Source organism: Elephas maximus, chromosome 16, assembly GCF_024166365.1.
Source record: "Elephas maximus indicus isolate mEleMax1 chromosome 16, mEleMax1 primary haplotype, whole genome shotgun sequence".
NCBI classification, from domain to species: Eukaryota; Metazoa; Chordata; class Mammalia; order Proboscidea; family Elephantidae; genus Elephas; species Elephas maximus.
Genome location: NC_064834.1, coordinates 13,677,910 through 13,692,960, shown reverse-complemented (window position 1 = coordinate 13,692,960; position 15,051 = coordinate 13,677,910). Strand labels below are relative to the sequence as shown.

General features: G+C 49.6%; 1 protein-coding gene across 2 annotated transcripts in view; it reads left to right on the top strand.

Annotated features, from left to right (window-relative positions):
* PLAU (plasminogen activator, urokinase) overlaps positions 1–14,743 on the top strand; it is a 33,184-nt gene extending 18,441 nt beyond the window's left edge. The window contains exons 1-11 of one of the 2 annotated variants that reach the window (XM_049855775.1): positions 8,730–8,816; positions 9,098–9,185; positions 9,653–9,686; positions 9,840–9,947; positions 10,266–10,440; positions 10,635–10,726; positions 10,911–11,130; positions 11,352–11,503; positions 12,167–12,307; positions 12,633–12,781; positions 13,618–14,743. In XM_049855775.1, the coding sequence (XP_049711732.1) occupies positions 9,129–9,185; positions 9,653–9,686; positions 9,840–9,947; positions 10,266–10,440; positions 10,635–10,726; positions 10,911–11,130; positions 11,352–11,503; positions 12,167–12,307; positions 12,633–12,781; positions 13,618–13,797 (1,308 nt within the window). In that variant the 5' untranslated portion in view covers positions 8,730–8,816; positions 9,098–9,128 and the 3' untranslated portion in view covers positions 13,798–14,743. Of the gene's footprint in view, positions 1–8,729; positions 8,817–9,097; positions 9,186–9,652; positions 9,687–9,839; positions 9,948–10,265; positions 10,441–10,634; positions 10,727–10,910; positions 11,131–11,351; positions 11,504–12,166; positions 12,308–12,632; positions 12,782–13,617 lie in introns of those variants that run through there. The other variant, XM_049855776.1, reaches the window with a different exon arrangement.
* Positions 14,744–15,051: the final 308 nt, after the last annotated feature.

Sequence of the window (15,051 nt, the reverse complement as noted above, 5' to 3'; positions counted from 1 at the left end):
ACTTCTTGCTACTCTCCAATGTAAACCCTCCCTAATGGGAACAAATTTCTCACTGCTTATACATATACATATACACACACGACCTCCCCCCCACACACACCACACACAAACACACATAATTAAAATACATACAAGCTTTACTTTCCCCAATATGTACAGTGTTTATTCCCAGCTCCTGTCTTTCCCTAAGATGCTGCCTGGTGCTTCATTCTTCCTATCCTCTCTTCATCCCAACCTGACTCATCCTTTAAGGTCCAGGAAATCTTCTCTAACTTGAGTGTCTCCTTTCTCTAAGCTTCTACTGCATTAATGGTCAATGGTTAGACTGTGTAATGCTTGACAGTTTTTTAATTGTTTCATGTATATTTATTTTGTCTTCCTAGCCAGATTTCGGAGCCCTGGTGGCATAGTGGTTAAAAGCTTGGCTGCTAATCAAAAGGTTGGCTATTTTCAATCCACCAGCCGCTCCTTGGAAACCCTATAGGGCAGTTCCACTCTGTCCTATAGAGTCGCCATGAGTCAGAACCGACTTGATGGCACTTAATAGCAACAGCAAGCCAGATTTCAAGCTCCTTGAGGGCAGGAATCATGTTTTGTTTGTCTGTGTGCCTGCAGGGCCTTGCATAGTGTTAGACATGTCTTACCAGTACCAGTTGCCATCAAGTCGATTCCAACTCATGGCAACCCCATGTGTGTCAGAGTAGAACTGTGCTCCACAGGGGTTTCAGTGGCTGATTTTTTGGAAGTAGATCTAAAGTCCTTTCTTCCAAGGTGCCTGTGGATAGACTCAAACCTCCAACCTTAGCATGTTAACCATTTGTACCACCCAGGGACTCCCAGACAAGACATAGGTATTTGAAAGTACTTTTTGGTTGAAATTAATAGTTTCAGTCAAGCTGAATTCTCTTCTTTTCAGAACCCATTGTGGAATTTTCTTTACAAATAGGGCAGCTGCCTGCCATGATAGAGGCTGAACTACACCCCTGGGCAGAGACTCCACATGGGGAAAATGTCACTGTTGCTTCCTCCTTGACTAACAATGCAAATATTTGGTCATCCCACAAGCTGTCGGGTCCATTGTTGCTGGGGGTAGTTTCACTCTCCCTGCAATGATACAACACTCTTGAAACCCAATTCTGTTCATGTGGAACCAGAAGACCCTAGAAGTAAAAGCCCTGAGCTTGAGAAACTCAGAAGCAGGCCAGGGTAGGAATTTGAAGGTTGAAAACCTGCAGTTTGGGTCACTAACCTAGACTGTTTCCTGCTTCTAGTCGCTCAGTCGTAAGGTCATGGTGTTTAAGGCCCAGGTCCTAGCGCAGCCCTATTACAGGCAAAAAAGTACCAGTGAGTACAGGTGTCTTACCCCAAAACCCGTACCTTTAACATTGTTTTTTTTCTAATTTCTACTCAGTTTCCTCCAATTTCCTGAGACACTGGGGAGCCAATTTCTCATCCACTGCCATGACTTTGAAGGGTACTCTGATTCCCCAAAGGAGCCCTGGTGACACAACGGTTAAGTGCTCGGCTGCTAACTGAAAGGTTAGGGGTTCAAACCCACTAGCAGTTCCGTGGCAGAAATGACCTGGCGGTCAGCTCTTGTGAAGATTTCCAGCCTTGGAAACCCTATGGGGCAGTTCCACGCTGTCCTATAGGGTGGCTATGGATCAGAATCGACTCCACAACACCACAGAACAACTGATCCCCCATGTTTTTTAGTCTCTATATGGAAAAAGTCCCTCAGTTTAGTCACTCATTTGGCACTTTAAAAATGAAACTATCATTAGGAATCTAAAAAAAAGAAGAAGTACAAAAGTGCTGGATCAAGTAGCTTTCTGAGAACTGATCCTTTAGAAAAAAAGGCTCTCAGGTGTATATCCCCCTTCGTTGATTCATCCTTGTCTGGGGAACTCTGCCCAAAACTCTGCCTTCTAGCCCCGGGGACTTTCTCACCTCTGTGACAACATCTGACTCCCATTTCAAAGGATGGGGTTGGAGTAGAAGCCCCAGTGGATAGAAAGTTTGTGGTCTAATTGGACATTGCTAGGTGAAAAAATAAACCAACACTCCTTAGGTATGCATGCATTGGCTACCATTTTTCCCAGACTTGTTTGGTGATAAGAATCCTCTGGGGTACACAAATCAGAATTTCCAAGGAAATAACCTGAAAACCTGTATTTTTTAACTTTCAAGCCAAGTGACTCTTATCATCAGACAAGTTTGGAAAACATAACATTAGTGGGCATCTATTATTTCAGATACCTGGGCACCTACTCAAAAGGGTGCTTCTTTTTCTCTGGATGGGGTAAAGGAACAATACATAGCAAGTAATAAACGAGGCTTTGGAGTCAGAAACCTGAGTTTGATATGCAGGCATTGGCCGTGTGACTTTGGACAAGCTGTTTAACCTTAACTTATGGATAAGGTTCAGTTTCCTTATCCATAAGGTGGGGATGATATTACACCTCCCTCATTGAGGATTGAATGAGATAATGTATAGAGCTGTTAGCCTGACACCTTTGAAATAAACCCACGCTCAACTATTAGATGCTATTGTTGTTTCTCCACAGAAGAGCCCTAGGGTGTATAGAGCTGTTAGCCTGACACCTTTGAAATAAACCCACGCTCAACTATTAGATGCTATTGTTGTTTCTCCACAGAAGAGCCCTAGGGTATCATGTAGATATGGGTGAATAATGGTTATAAAAAAGGGAGGCTGGGCATTGATGGTTCCATAGATCCCTAAAGATATATAAATACAGCTGGAAGACCCAATGATCACATTGTCCAGGTAGACCCAGCAGACACAACTATGGCTAACTATATTAAGCAAAGGGAAGAACACTTTTATCAAAGTCTGGCTTACGCTGGTAGGTACAAACCAATGCAGATGTGACTTGGACAACTGGAGCTACCCTGAGATGCCACCACAGCTTAGAAGTAGGACGACTCCTAGCTATAAGGAAAACACTTCCATCTTCCTGACTGAATGTGATCCCATCTCAGAGATAGTTCTCCAAACCCTGGAATAAACTGGGTCTTGGTGTGAGTCCCAACTCTACCATTTACCTATAAAAAAAAAATTTACCTATAGTGTGCTCTAAATCCAGAAAGAAAATGAGTGCAAAGCAAATAAAAGTTGGCTATTATTATCTGTCTTTAACAAGTGGTAGATTATAACATCCTCTTTGAGAGAACAGACTTCCTCTTCTTTAGTTCCTGTCACACTTCCCGCCATCACTGTCCCCAGAGTAAATAAGTCCTGGCTAGGAACAGCCTACATAGTCACCGTTCCTCCCACTCATTCTGCACATACACCTATTTTGGGAGTCTCTGCTGGGTCCCTGCTTCTTCCCACAGATATCCATAAATTTCTTATGTTGTCGTGTGCCATCAAATCGATTCTGACTCATTGTGATCCTAGAGGACAGAGTAGAACTGCCCCATAGGGTTTCCAAGGCTGTAATCTTTATGGGACCAGATCACCAGGAGCCAACCACCCATTAGCAACTGAGCACTTAACCGTTGCATTTTGTACAGCCAACCTTCTAGAAGGAGACAGCCCTTTTCCCAGGACTTGCCTGTCTCTAAACCCTCCCCAGGGGCTCAGCGAACTGTTGTCAACCACTGTTTAGAGAATAGAAGCACCTTCTGCAGGTGGGCAGGGAGACAAAGAGACTGAGGGTGGGGATTGAGAATGGTCAGGAAGGGAGGAGCTGAGAATTCAGAATAGGAGGAGAGAGGGGGGAAATGTGTCATGAGGTTCCTCAAAACCTGTGAATTCTGAATCTCATCATTTTCAGTGAATGAACTCAGATGATTCACTTCCCTCTATTAGCGAATGGAAAGGGAAGTGCTTGCATTTGCTTTAAAAGAAAATATAGAAAGTATATATAGAAGTATAAAGAGAAGTATATAGAATCCAGCTTGGGAGAGCCATGAACACATGAAATTATCCATCTTTTTTTACAGGTTATGGACCTTCTGTGCAGGAGTTTTGAGTATATCAACTCCCAGCTGAACATATTTTCCTAAATGCCATTGACTTCTCTAACAGTATTCAGCAAGCCCACCAGTTTCAGGTTTCCCATCCCAGCCCTTTGTTCTTGGGAAGCCCCCTTAGCTCCCAGGGAAGCAGCCATTGCCATCCAATATGGTAACCTGAGCTCTAAGAAGAAGTTCTAGGACCAAGGCCTGGCTTTGGTCCCAGCCAGTGGTGGGGGACTCAGAATCCAGAAGGTCTGGAAAGTCAGGGCCAACACTCCTTTAAGTTCTTGACTTAGGTAGTAATTAGGTTTGAGTTGGGGATAAAGAAAAATTTTGGCCGAGGTTCAAAATATTCATTCAGAGGTCTGAACTGACTGGCCTGGGTGGGGCTAGGAGTCAGGCCAGAAGGTGGTGAAGAAAGGCAGGAGAAGCAGGGGAGGGAGAGGAAGGTAGGGGTCATAGGCAAGCCCAATTTGTTCTCCCTCTGCCCCCTTCCTGGTGCTACTGACGACAGAGTATAACCTCAGGGTCCAGTTTCTGGGCTCTTCATTTTCCATGAGTAAGGAAGCAAGTATGTGGCTTCACTCCCTTTTCCACAGGCTGCTGGGGGCCCTGTGGCTACCACAGCTCCCCTGTCATGTTACAGGCCTGAGATGTGGCTTTCAGTGCCTGCCATCTTTGCCCCTTAGCATCAAACATGCAGTGGGGAGAGGGTCCTCAGAATCAAAGAAACTGTGTGACCAATATCGAGTGCCCCCTACCCCCACAGAACTGCTGAGGAGTCCGTCTGGCTTGCCCATAGAAGCAAGAGAAAGGCTTCAGGCCAACAGGAGCCATAGACAACAAAGAGGAGGAGACCGTGTGGGAGTCGGGACTGTGGGGACGAACAGCAATGCATCTGTGTATCCCAGCTTCTCAACTGCCGGGAACTGCTGGCCAAGGACGCAGCTTTCCCACTCCACTGGAATCCTGTGATGCACTCTGGAATGACCTAGTCTTTTGGGTCAATACAGTCACAGTCAGGAAAGGAAGGTAGATACTAGGGGTAGGATTTTTAATTTACAAAGTTCATCCTTCCATCTCTAGAAACGTGCCTGGCAGTAGTAAACCTGATTCCTACTCATGGCAACCCTGTGTATTGCAAAGTAGAACTGCTCCATAGGATTTTCTTGGCTGTAATCTTTATGTGATTGCCAGGCCTGTCTTCCACAGCATTGCTGGGTGGGTTTGAGCTGCCAACCTTTATGTTAGTAGTTAAGTAGTTAGTAGTTAAGTGCAAACCATTTGTGCTACTCAGGGACTTTTGGCACATAGTAAACCAAAGACCGAACCTGTTGCTGTCTAGTTGATTCCAACTCATGGTGAGCTCATGTGTTTAGGTCCATGATAAATACTGAATGAATGAATTAAGGAATGAACGAATGCTTTCCACATACAAGAATGATCTCATTCAATCTGCAAAGTGAGACATAGGCATTGCCTCATTTCGCTGGTGGAGGAACTGAGATCAAGCGAGTTAAGTGACTTGCCTAAGGTCATACAATTTGGATGCAGCTGAGGCTTCGAATCAGTCTGTCCTGGTTCAAACCCCTGCCGAGAATTTGCATTTTCTTTCCACATATACTAAATCAAAAGCTGTATTTTAACAAGATCCCAGGTGGTTCTTAAGCCCAATGCATTTTGAGAACCACTGCTCTCCTAGTGGAGCCCTGGTGGCACAGCAGTGAAGAGATAAAGCTGTTAACAAAAAGGCCGACAGTTTGAATCCACCAGCTGCTCCTTGGAAACCCTATGAGGCAGTTCTAGTTTATCCTATAGGGTGGCTGTAAGTTGGAATAGACTTGATGGCAATGGGTTTTTGGCTCTACTAGTGGCTCTTAGAATTGGCCCCTAACAGCCTCATTAGCATCACCTGGGAACTCAAATGCAAATTACAACGCCATGCTGAGCATTCTTAGCGTACCAATCCAAGAATACATCCTTGGCATGAACTTCCCTTTGCTTCTGGCTGGTGACAGGCTAGCCCTTCAGGGGCCCAGTTTCTTGGACACAGTGTCAGGGCTGGGCTAGGACACCCTGGTCCTTCTGTACGCCTGGCATCTGCTTGCCATTTTATGAGCAGCTCCTGGAAAAGGGGGCCCTTCCATTAGTCTCTGTTGCCACGTGTGACTCAGGAGTTCTGGACCCCTGAGACAGAGAGGCAGGGGTTGGTGGCTTCCTCTGGGAGTCAGGAACAGAATGGAATCACACACATTCAGTTCCTATTTTCTTACCCTCCACAAAAACTGTATGTAGCCTTCACCACCGAGACAGTCCTGGAACCCGGGCAAGCAACTAATTCATACTACAGTGAAGGCTTCCCGGGAGCTCAGAGCCCATAGACCAAGGGAAGTGTTTCTGGAAGGAAGTCTCCAGAGCCAGCAGAAAGGCTCCCCACCCCTCAGCTGGAATGTCTTACATCACCTGGCCCTTCTTGCCACAACATTTTGTCTTATACCCTTTTCTTTCTAGAGCCCAGAAGCAAGGATCAGAAGACCTATGTTCTAGTGCTGGCTCTGCCACTCACCCATTATATAGCTTCTCTTCACTTCATTTTCTTCATCCGTAAAATGGGTATAACAATCCTGGGCTATATATATCATAAGGTAGTTGTAAGTTGAAAGAGGAATGGCTTACATCAAAGCACTTTTTAGCACAAGACAAAAATAACGCAGGTGCTGTTTTTTACAGCAGGAAAAAAAGACAAAAGGGAGGAAGCCTTCCCAGGGTTCCCACTTGCTCAAGATTCATTCATAATAAAGCATTATGTGAACAAGGCATTACTAAGATGTGGTCTCAGTCCTCAGAAAAGTAAAGTCTACCATAGACTGTGCAGTAAAAGATAGATACAGGGATTTCAGTGAGCCTCAAAGGTCAGAGAGACGAAAGGCAACTTCCAGAGAGAGTTCAAGGCGCTAGGATTGTTCAGCCAGGTAAAGAGGCGTCAGGGGGAGGAAGAGGGGCATCATGCTACATAACGGTCTCCAAGCCTCTTTGTCCAGGAGGAAATGAGGTCATCCTGCTCTGGAGATTCAGCATGACAGCCTCCAGCCAAGTAATTCGGAGTCATGAGAGCTGCCGGAGCAGCTCCATGAATCACGACATCCCTCTGGGAATTTCCTGGTAACTGAGGAGTTTCGGGGCAAGTCCTTAGGCTGCAACATCTCTGTTTACATTTGATCACGCTTATTTACAATGAATGGATTCCCAAATCCAAACAAAACGTGCACACTCTTCTAGAGGAAGTAGCAAGGCCGGCTCTGAGCACCTCTGACTCAGTTGATCCACTGGGCAGCTGGCAGCTCAGGCGGGCATAAAGCACTTTCTGCAGAGGGTGATAGGCCACCTGCCTCCTGAAAGCAGGATGCTTAACTTGCACTTTCCCCACCCAGAGGCTGGCATCTTGAGGCCCCTGGCTGGGGTGGATCAAAAGAGCCTTCCTCTTTCCTGCCCTCCTGGAGCTCTCCCTACCCTCTTTCAGCCCCTCTGAAAGGGTCTGCAGGCCTGGGCAGGGCAAGGGGCCAAACCTTGGTCCCCAAATGAGTTACAAGTTTGCATACCCTCCCCTCCCATAGAGGAGCCAGTCTGGCTGGGTGGCATCGCAGTAACCCCAAGCTCTGGTTTCTAACACTGGCACTAGGGAAAGCTTTGCACCTCCAACGATGCCACAGCCATGTCTGTGTATGTGTGCACACGTGTGTGTATATGTATGTGCATGTGTGTATATGCACACACACCCAGGAAGGATGAGTGGAGTCGGTTTACACATGGTCTCTCTCTTCAGAAAGCCAGTGTTGTTTCACAAGCCAGTTCTTTTTATCTTAATAAAAACAAGGCTCTACATTGAGACAGAATACAAAATACACACTTACAAATTTTTAATTATCTTTTTGGAATGGGCAATACAGGAATGTGTTTTTAAAAAAAAATGTAAACCGTGTAAAAGGGCATGCAGTGAAAAGTAAATCTTCCTCCCTTCCCTGTCTTCCAGGTCCCCAGTCCCTCACCCCCGGGGTGAGAAAGGAACCGTTTCACCCCTCACAAGAATTTACACTTCCCTTGTCTGTATTAACTAACTTTACTATTCCAGGGGACTCTTGCCCAGGCAAATAAGCTGCTGCATTACAAGAACTTTTGGAAAGACCTGTCAACTCTTCAACAGAAAGCATCAATAATTTGTGCCCTAAGACTGCGTTCCCACCAACCCGACAGGACTGTATCCTGAGCCAATCCTAATCAAGCCCCCGCTTTCAAACACCGGTCTTAAACCAACATGAAATTTTCAATAAAACCGGACCTTGCCTTTTGAGACATTACCAATGTACTCAGGGTCCTAGGCGGCTGGGGGCCGAGGGTGGAAAGATTGGAGAAACGCAGATTTAGGGGACCCAGGAGGAGGCTGGGGACGGAGTCTCCCAAACGTCCTCTCTTCCCAGGATTTCTGGGCTTCCCTGCACTGGGGCGGAGCCCATGGCAAGGTGAACGGGAAGAGGGGCCGGAGAACTTAGATGCCCTTTGATTCCTCATGCCAGACCCTGCTCGTCCCCTCTCTCGGTCAAGGTCACGGAAGCACGCGGGGGCCAAGTCCACACCGCAAGGCTGGAAGGGAAGGGAAGGGAGTGGACGCGGCAATCTGGCTGGGGCGGGGCCGGGGCGGGGGCGGGTTCTAATATAGAGCAGGCGCTGCCGCCGGCAGCACAGTGCGGAGCCTGGAGCCCCGAAGCCCGGCCGAGTGTCTCCCGGTCCCCAGCGCTCTCAGCCCCGCGCCCCTCCCGCCGCCGCCGCCGCCCCCGGTGAGTGCAGGCCGCGCGGAGAGCGCAGGCGGGATGCGCGGCCGCCCGGCCACTGCGCGCTGCCCTTCCACCTCCATCGGGCTGTTCCCGGGGCTGCCCCCTGTCATGCGCCGAATCCCCGCGCTCCCCGAGCCCCCGCGGGTGCCGGTCTCGGAGCCGCCAGAGAGAAGAGACCCGGGCCCGGGAGCCCGGTGACCACGGCCCTACTCCGAACTGCCATAACCCACGGGCGCGCCTTCTCGCTCCTCCGCTTCTTCCCCTGACTTCTCCTTCCTTTGCAGAACCGCTGTCGACAGCCCCAGCCTCGCCACCATGAGAGTTCAAGTGGCGTGCCTCCTTCTCTGTTTCCTGCTCGTTTGCGACTCCAAAGTGAGTGGGCTCGGTGCTTTGACTTAATGGCAGCGGCAGGGGGCTTGCAAGACCCCTGAACAGCGTCAGGGGAAGGCAGGGGCTGCAGAGGGAGCTAGAGTTCTCCGGATTACATCAACAGCTAGGCCAGTCCCTCCCGGGGAAACAGGTCAGGTGGGATGGGGGGAGCGGGTCCCGGAGAGACGGAACCAAGGGGTTCGCACTTGAGGCCAAGGGTGGAAGAGGCTTCAAAGGCTGCCCCAGCCTGCCGGCACCTGACATGGGAAGCTGGCTTGAGTCAAATCATTTCTCCTTGCTGGAAACCCATGATCTTTCACTTGAGGGCTAGGTAGATAAAGACAGAGTGGGGAGAGAGGGAGCTGGAGGGAAGAGTGAGTTTTGGGATCGGCCAGTTTATCCTCACCCTGGAGTCCCAGGGGCATGGGACCTTTGGTGACCTCTCTCTCTCCTCCCTCCCCATCTTCCAGGGCAGCCGAGAACTGCATCGAGGGTCTGGTGCATGTGAGTAGCCACCCCTTGCACAATAGTTAGCTGCACAGACACTTTGGAAAAGCCTCAGGAGGGCAGCCCCTCCCTGTCTCTGCTGTAGGGCCGCCCCCCCCTTGCCTCCTCCCAGGCTCCTTGCTTATCCCCTCCCCGCCTTGTGCTTTCCAGCGAACTGCAGCTGTCTGAACGGAGGAACATGTGTGTCTTACAAGTACTTCTCCAACATTCAGCGATGCAACTGCCCAAAGAAATTCCAAGGGGAACACTGTGAGATAGGTATGGGGATCCTGACTCTAGCTGGGCAGGGGAGTACCAGAGATTTTGCGGGTAGGGAAAGATGAGCAGGATGCAAGAGCAGCAGGAGTCAGTAGCTGGGGTGGGGTGGGGGCATCTTCACTCGCGCTTGATGTACACAGTCAAACATACATACACACACCATCTCGTAAAGCAATGGTTGCTCAAATATGAGGTGGGGGTGGAAGGAGAGCCTTCCAGTGTCTTCTGCCAGATCTGAAATCATATGAAGCCAGGCAGGATCTCAACTATGTCCATCTGAGCTGCCTCCCCTAACATTCTCTCCACATCTTCCTGTAGATACTTCAAAAACCTGCTACCAAGGGAATGGTCACTCTTACCGAGGGAAGGCCAACATGGACACTGAGGGCCGGCCCTGCCTGGCCTGGAACTCTGCCTCTGTCCTTCAGAAAAAGTACAATGCCCACAGACCTGACGCCCTTCAGCTGGGCCTGGGGAAACATAATTATTGCAGGTGAGGTGGTGGCAACAAGGACCAGGAGCCCTCCCCACGGCCTCACAAAAGCCTTGTCACCATCCCCCTCTGCTCCCAGCATGCTGGCCATGACATGAGAGAGCAAGGCCTCTGGCTGAATGTAGCCTGGAGGGGAGGCAGCAGGAAAGGTGTTCTGGCTTGGAATGACATTCCCCATCCCTCTGTGTTCCCAGAAATCCAGACCATCAGAAGTGGCCTTGGTGCTATGTGCAGGTTGGCCTAAAGCAGCTTGTCCAAGAGTGCCGGGTGTATGACTGTTCTTTGGGTGAGTGTCACTGACCTGCATATGACAGTGGAGACAAGGGGACAATGTGTCCATATGTCCCCTCAGTCCACCATAGGAGGGATGAGGAGGCCTGCCTGACTGTGAAGAACTGGGTGGTCAGAGGGCGAGGGAAGGGTATTTCACCCTACCTGCCTCCTCAAGACATCCATCTTTTCTCCTCTAGGGAAAAAGCCCTTCTCTCCTCCAGAAACATCAGAGTTTCAGTGTGGCCAGAAGGCCGTGAGGCCCCGCTTTAAGATTGTTGGGGGAGAATTCACAACTATTGAGAACCAGCCCTGGTTTGCGGCCATCTACAGGAAGCACCGGGGAGGCTCAGTCACCTTTGTGTGTGGCGGCAGCCTCATCAGTCCTTGCTGGGTGGTCAGCGCCACACACTGCTTCATGTACGTTCCTCTGTCTCTCCTCACTGACCCTCCCACCCCACCTTAAACATACCTCTTTCTCCTCCCCAGCAAAGGATTCCACTTCAGTTCTCTCCCCTCAGCCCCTCTCCAGCAGCCCATGGCCTTGGGGACAAGTCACACTCTGAGGTCTCTGTGGTAGGAAGGGGAATGGGAAAGGATCTCATGAGACCAGGCTGTCTGACGTGTCTCACCTTCCACAGTAATTACCAGAAAAAGGCGGAGGACTACATCGTCTACCTGGGTCGGTCAAGGCTTAACTCTAATACGTCTGGGGAGATGAAGTTTGAGGTGGAAAAGCTGATCTTTCATGAGGGCTATAGTACGGAAACACTTGCTCACCACAACGATATTGGTGAGTGGGAAACCCTCAGCTGACATAATGATGATGGCTGAGGGTGAGGGGGCCCAGGAAGAGACCCAAATGGGAGGTTGAGGTTGTGGGGGGACTTGAAGGCCCTGCTTTACACAACAGAAGAGTGGTGGGGAAGGGTTCAGAGTAAAACATATGAGGGGCCTGGTGCTCCTCTCTAGAGTTCCTAAATTCCCAGACAGGTAGCCCCCTCTGGGTGGAAATAGCCTCTCCCCACCCCCACCATAGGCATATGACTTGGGCTGAGGATGCCCTGTTTGTGAAAATTAGAAAAAATACCCCTTCCTCTGTTGGATGTAGCCTCTTTCAGTACCAGGATACAGAAGTTGGTGATAGAACACTGAGCTGGTTTTTAGTTCTGTGGCCTCCACTGGGGCTTTTTAGCAGGAAACAATCTGTACAATGGTATGTGGCAGCCCTGGCTACCCAAACCTTGGTCAACAGCTAGTAGAAAGCCCTTGGGCCATGAGGCAAGGAAAGCTTGTTCCAGGTAATCTACCATTAGACCTCCCAGGATGACCTCTGACCTTAACTGACCTAGGGATAGACATAGCCACTCCCTCATTGTTTGGAGGGGAAAGATGGTGGCCACCTGACCAGATGGTGATCTTTCCTGTCTGACCCCACACCTGCCTCATCCTCCAGCCTTGCTGAAGATCCGTTCTGACACGGGCCAGTGTGCGCAGCCATCCCGGACCATACAGACCATCTGCCTGCCCCCACAGTATGACGATGTCCGTTTTGGTGCAAGCTGTGAGATCACTGGCTTTGGAAAAGAGAGTTCCAGTAAGTGACATTTGGGGCTGGCTAAAAAGGGCCTGGGGGAGAGTTGTGACCAGAAAGTGAGCACAGCTTGATCAAGGGAGGACTGTGGAGAGATAGATGGGAGCACTATGGAGATGGGTTCCGGGATGGAGTGGGAAGTGATAGGCCATGAAGGTAAGCAGATGGGGGAGGGGGTTATAGGTGGGGTAAAAGTTTATATTTGGATGGAAAAATGGGCAAGGGCGTTCTCTAGCGCGGACAGTTTTTGTCCCCTCCCAGACAGTCCCAGTGGGAAAGCTAGGCAAATACATCTTAACCCAGACTCCTCACTGTTTCCTCCATTTAGCTGGCTATGTCTATCCGGAGCAGCTGAAAATGACTGTTGTGAAGCTGGTTTCCCACGAGCAGTGTCAGCAGCCCCACTACTATGGCTCCGAAGTCACCCACAAAATGCTGTGTGCTGCTGACCCACAGTGGAAAACAGATTCCTGCCAGGTGAGGGTTCCAAGCATCTCTATCCATCACCCCTAAACCTCCCCAGAACTCATGGTCCTGTCCCTGACAGCCTCAGGGGAGCCTCTTTCTAGCCACGGCTCCAGGAAGCCAGAATCTAGAGCTCAGGTCTTTGGGGGTTTAAACCAATCTTAAAAGTTTAGCAAAAATTTGCCATGAGCCTGACTCTCTTCTGGTCACTTCAGAATGGGGTGACCATAGAAAGAAGAAACAATAGAAGACAACTGAGAGTGTGGTGTGAATCATAAATAATCAGGGAAGCGAGTGCAGATAAGATAGGAATGGAAGGCAGGTTTTAAAGAGAATGGATTTGAATGAGATTTGAGGAGGCAGAGGAAACCCTGGTGGCGTAGTGGTTAAGTGCTACGGCTGCTAACCAAAGGGTCAGCAGTTCAAATCCACCAGGCTCTCCTTGGAAACTCTCTGGAGCAGTTCTACTCTGTACTATAGGGTTGCTATGAGTCAGAATCAACTTGGCAGCAACGGGTTTGGTTTGTTTTTTTTGAGTAGACAGAGGGAAGAATGCGGGGCAGTTCAGGTGAAAGATACAAAAATGAGAATGAGCAGGCTTATCCAAGTATGGGGAGGAGAAGTAGGATCTGGGAGCAGGGATGGAATGGTGGCAGGTAACTAGACTTCAAAATCCAAGCAGAAGGTTTCAAACTTAATGATGTAGGAAGTGGGGAATCACTAGAGACTTTGACTCTGGGAATCTCCCTGTCTCCCTCAGGCATGGTAGATGGTGGGATGAGAAGGCCCCGTTTCCTGTTTCCCCACTACTCCCAGAGCTCATCTTTTGTCTCTTGGCTTCTTTATAGGGGGACTCGGGTGGGCCCCTGGTCTGCTCCAATGAAGGCCGCCTGACACTGGCTGGGATAGTGAGCTGGGGTCGTGACTGTGCCTTGAAGAACAAGCCAGGCGTCTATACAAGGGTCTCACAATTCCTGCCCTGGATCTACGCTCACATCGGGGAAGAGGAGAATGGCCTAACCCTCTGAGGACCCCAGGGAGCCGAGAGAAGAAATGGGCACCTCCTACTCCCATGCTGAGCATCGTTTTTGCAGTAGGGCCATCTCCACCAGATATAAGGAAGAGACTGGAGAAGACTGGCTCTGCAGAGATGGTTTTTGCATGTGCTGCCTGCCAGGGTGAGCAACATAGCTTTACCCTCAGATACAGGCCTGGGTGCTGGCCACCCAGACCCCCCTGGCCAGAATGGAGCGCTGGTCCTGACTCAGGATGGTATTGCTCAGCTGTTTGTCTTTTTCTGGACTAAAACCTCCTGGAGTTAAAAATGACGTCTCCTGTGCATGGGTGGAAGGAGAACCAGCTCCCTCAACAGTGGGCATTCATGAGGCACACCGCTGGGAAATGAATAATTTCCCAGTTGGGAAGTGTAGCAGAGCTGAGGTCTCCTAAGGGAGGCTGGCCAATGTGGGAACAGCAGTTTGGGGAGTAGAGACACTAATGAATTGAGGGCAGGGCTCTGGCATTCCATGCATGTGTCAGGAGATATTACATGTGTGTAGGCTGAGCACTTGGTCATGGGCTCTAAGTGGCAGTGTAAGAGCTGGTGCATCCCTGTGTCTGACTGCATTTCTCTAAACTGTGGGGACTGTGATGCCACACAGAGCGGGTCTCTCTGTAGAGGTCGTGGGTCACTCCCAGGGCCTCTTGGCTGTCACACGTGATGACACCTGTGAATGTATCATTCCGGTGCACAACCCATACCTAGCACTAAATGTCTCCGTTTCAGTTTCACGTAAATGTCCCTTTCTTGGCCAGTTATCCCGTCTGACCTTCCAGCCTAGTTCATCCAATCCTCACTGGGTGGGGTGAGGACCACTCCCGTACACTGAATATTTAATGATTATATTCTGCTATTTTTATTTATATCTATTTTTGTAATTTTGAATAAAGATGATCAATAAAATATGACTTTTCTGAGGACTTTGGCTCTCTCCTAGTGCTTGGATGGGAGGGAGTTAGGGAGCATAAGAAGTAAAAAATGGTGATGGCGGCATGCACCCCAGAGTTTCTCGTGGGGATGCGTGTCTGGACTTAATGGGCCTTTGGGAAGCAGAGGCCAGGAGAGTTGTAGGGCAGGACCTCCAAAGCACACAAGACATAAAAGGGTGGCTCAAGCCAGGGGCCTACTGCTTGTTTTCCAGGCTGGGTTTCGGCCCCCAACTGTCTGCTTAACCTGATTCCTTTGTGCAGTGCACATCCTGTACAACTGTATGGGGTAGTCC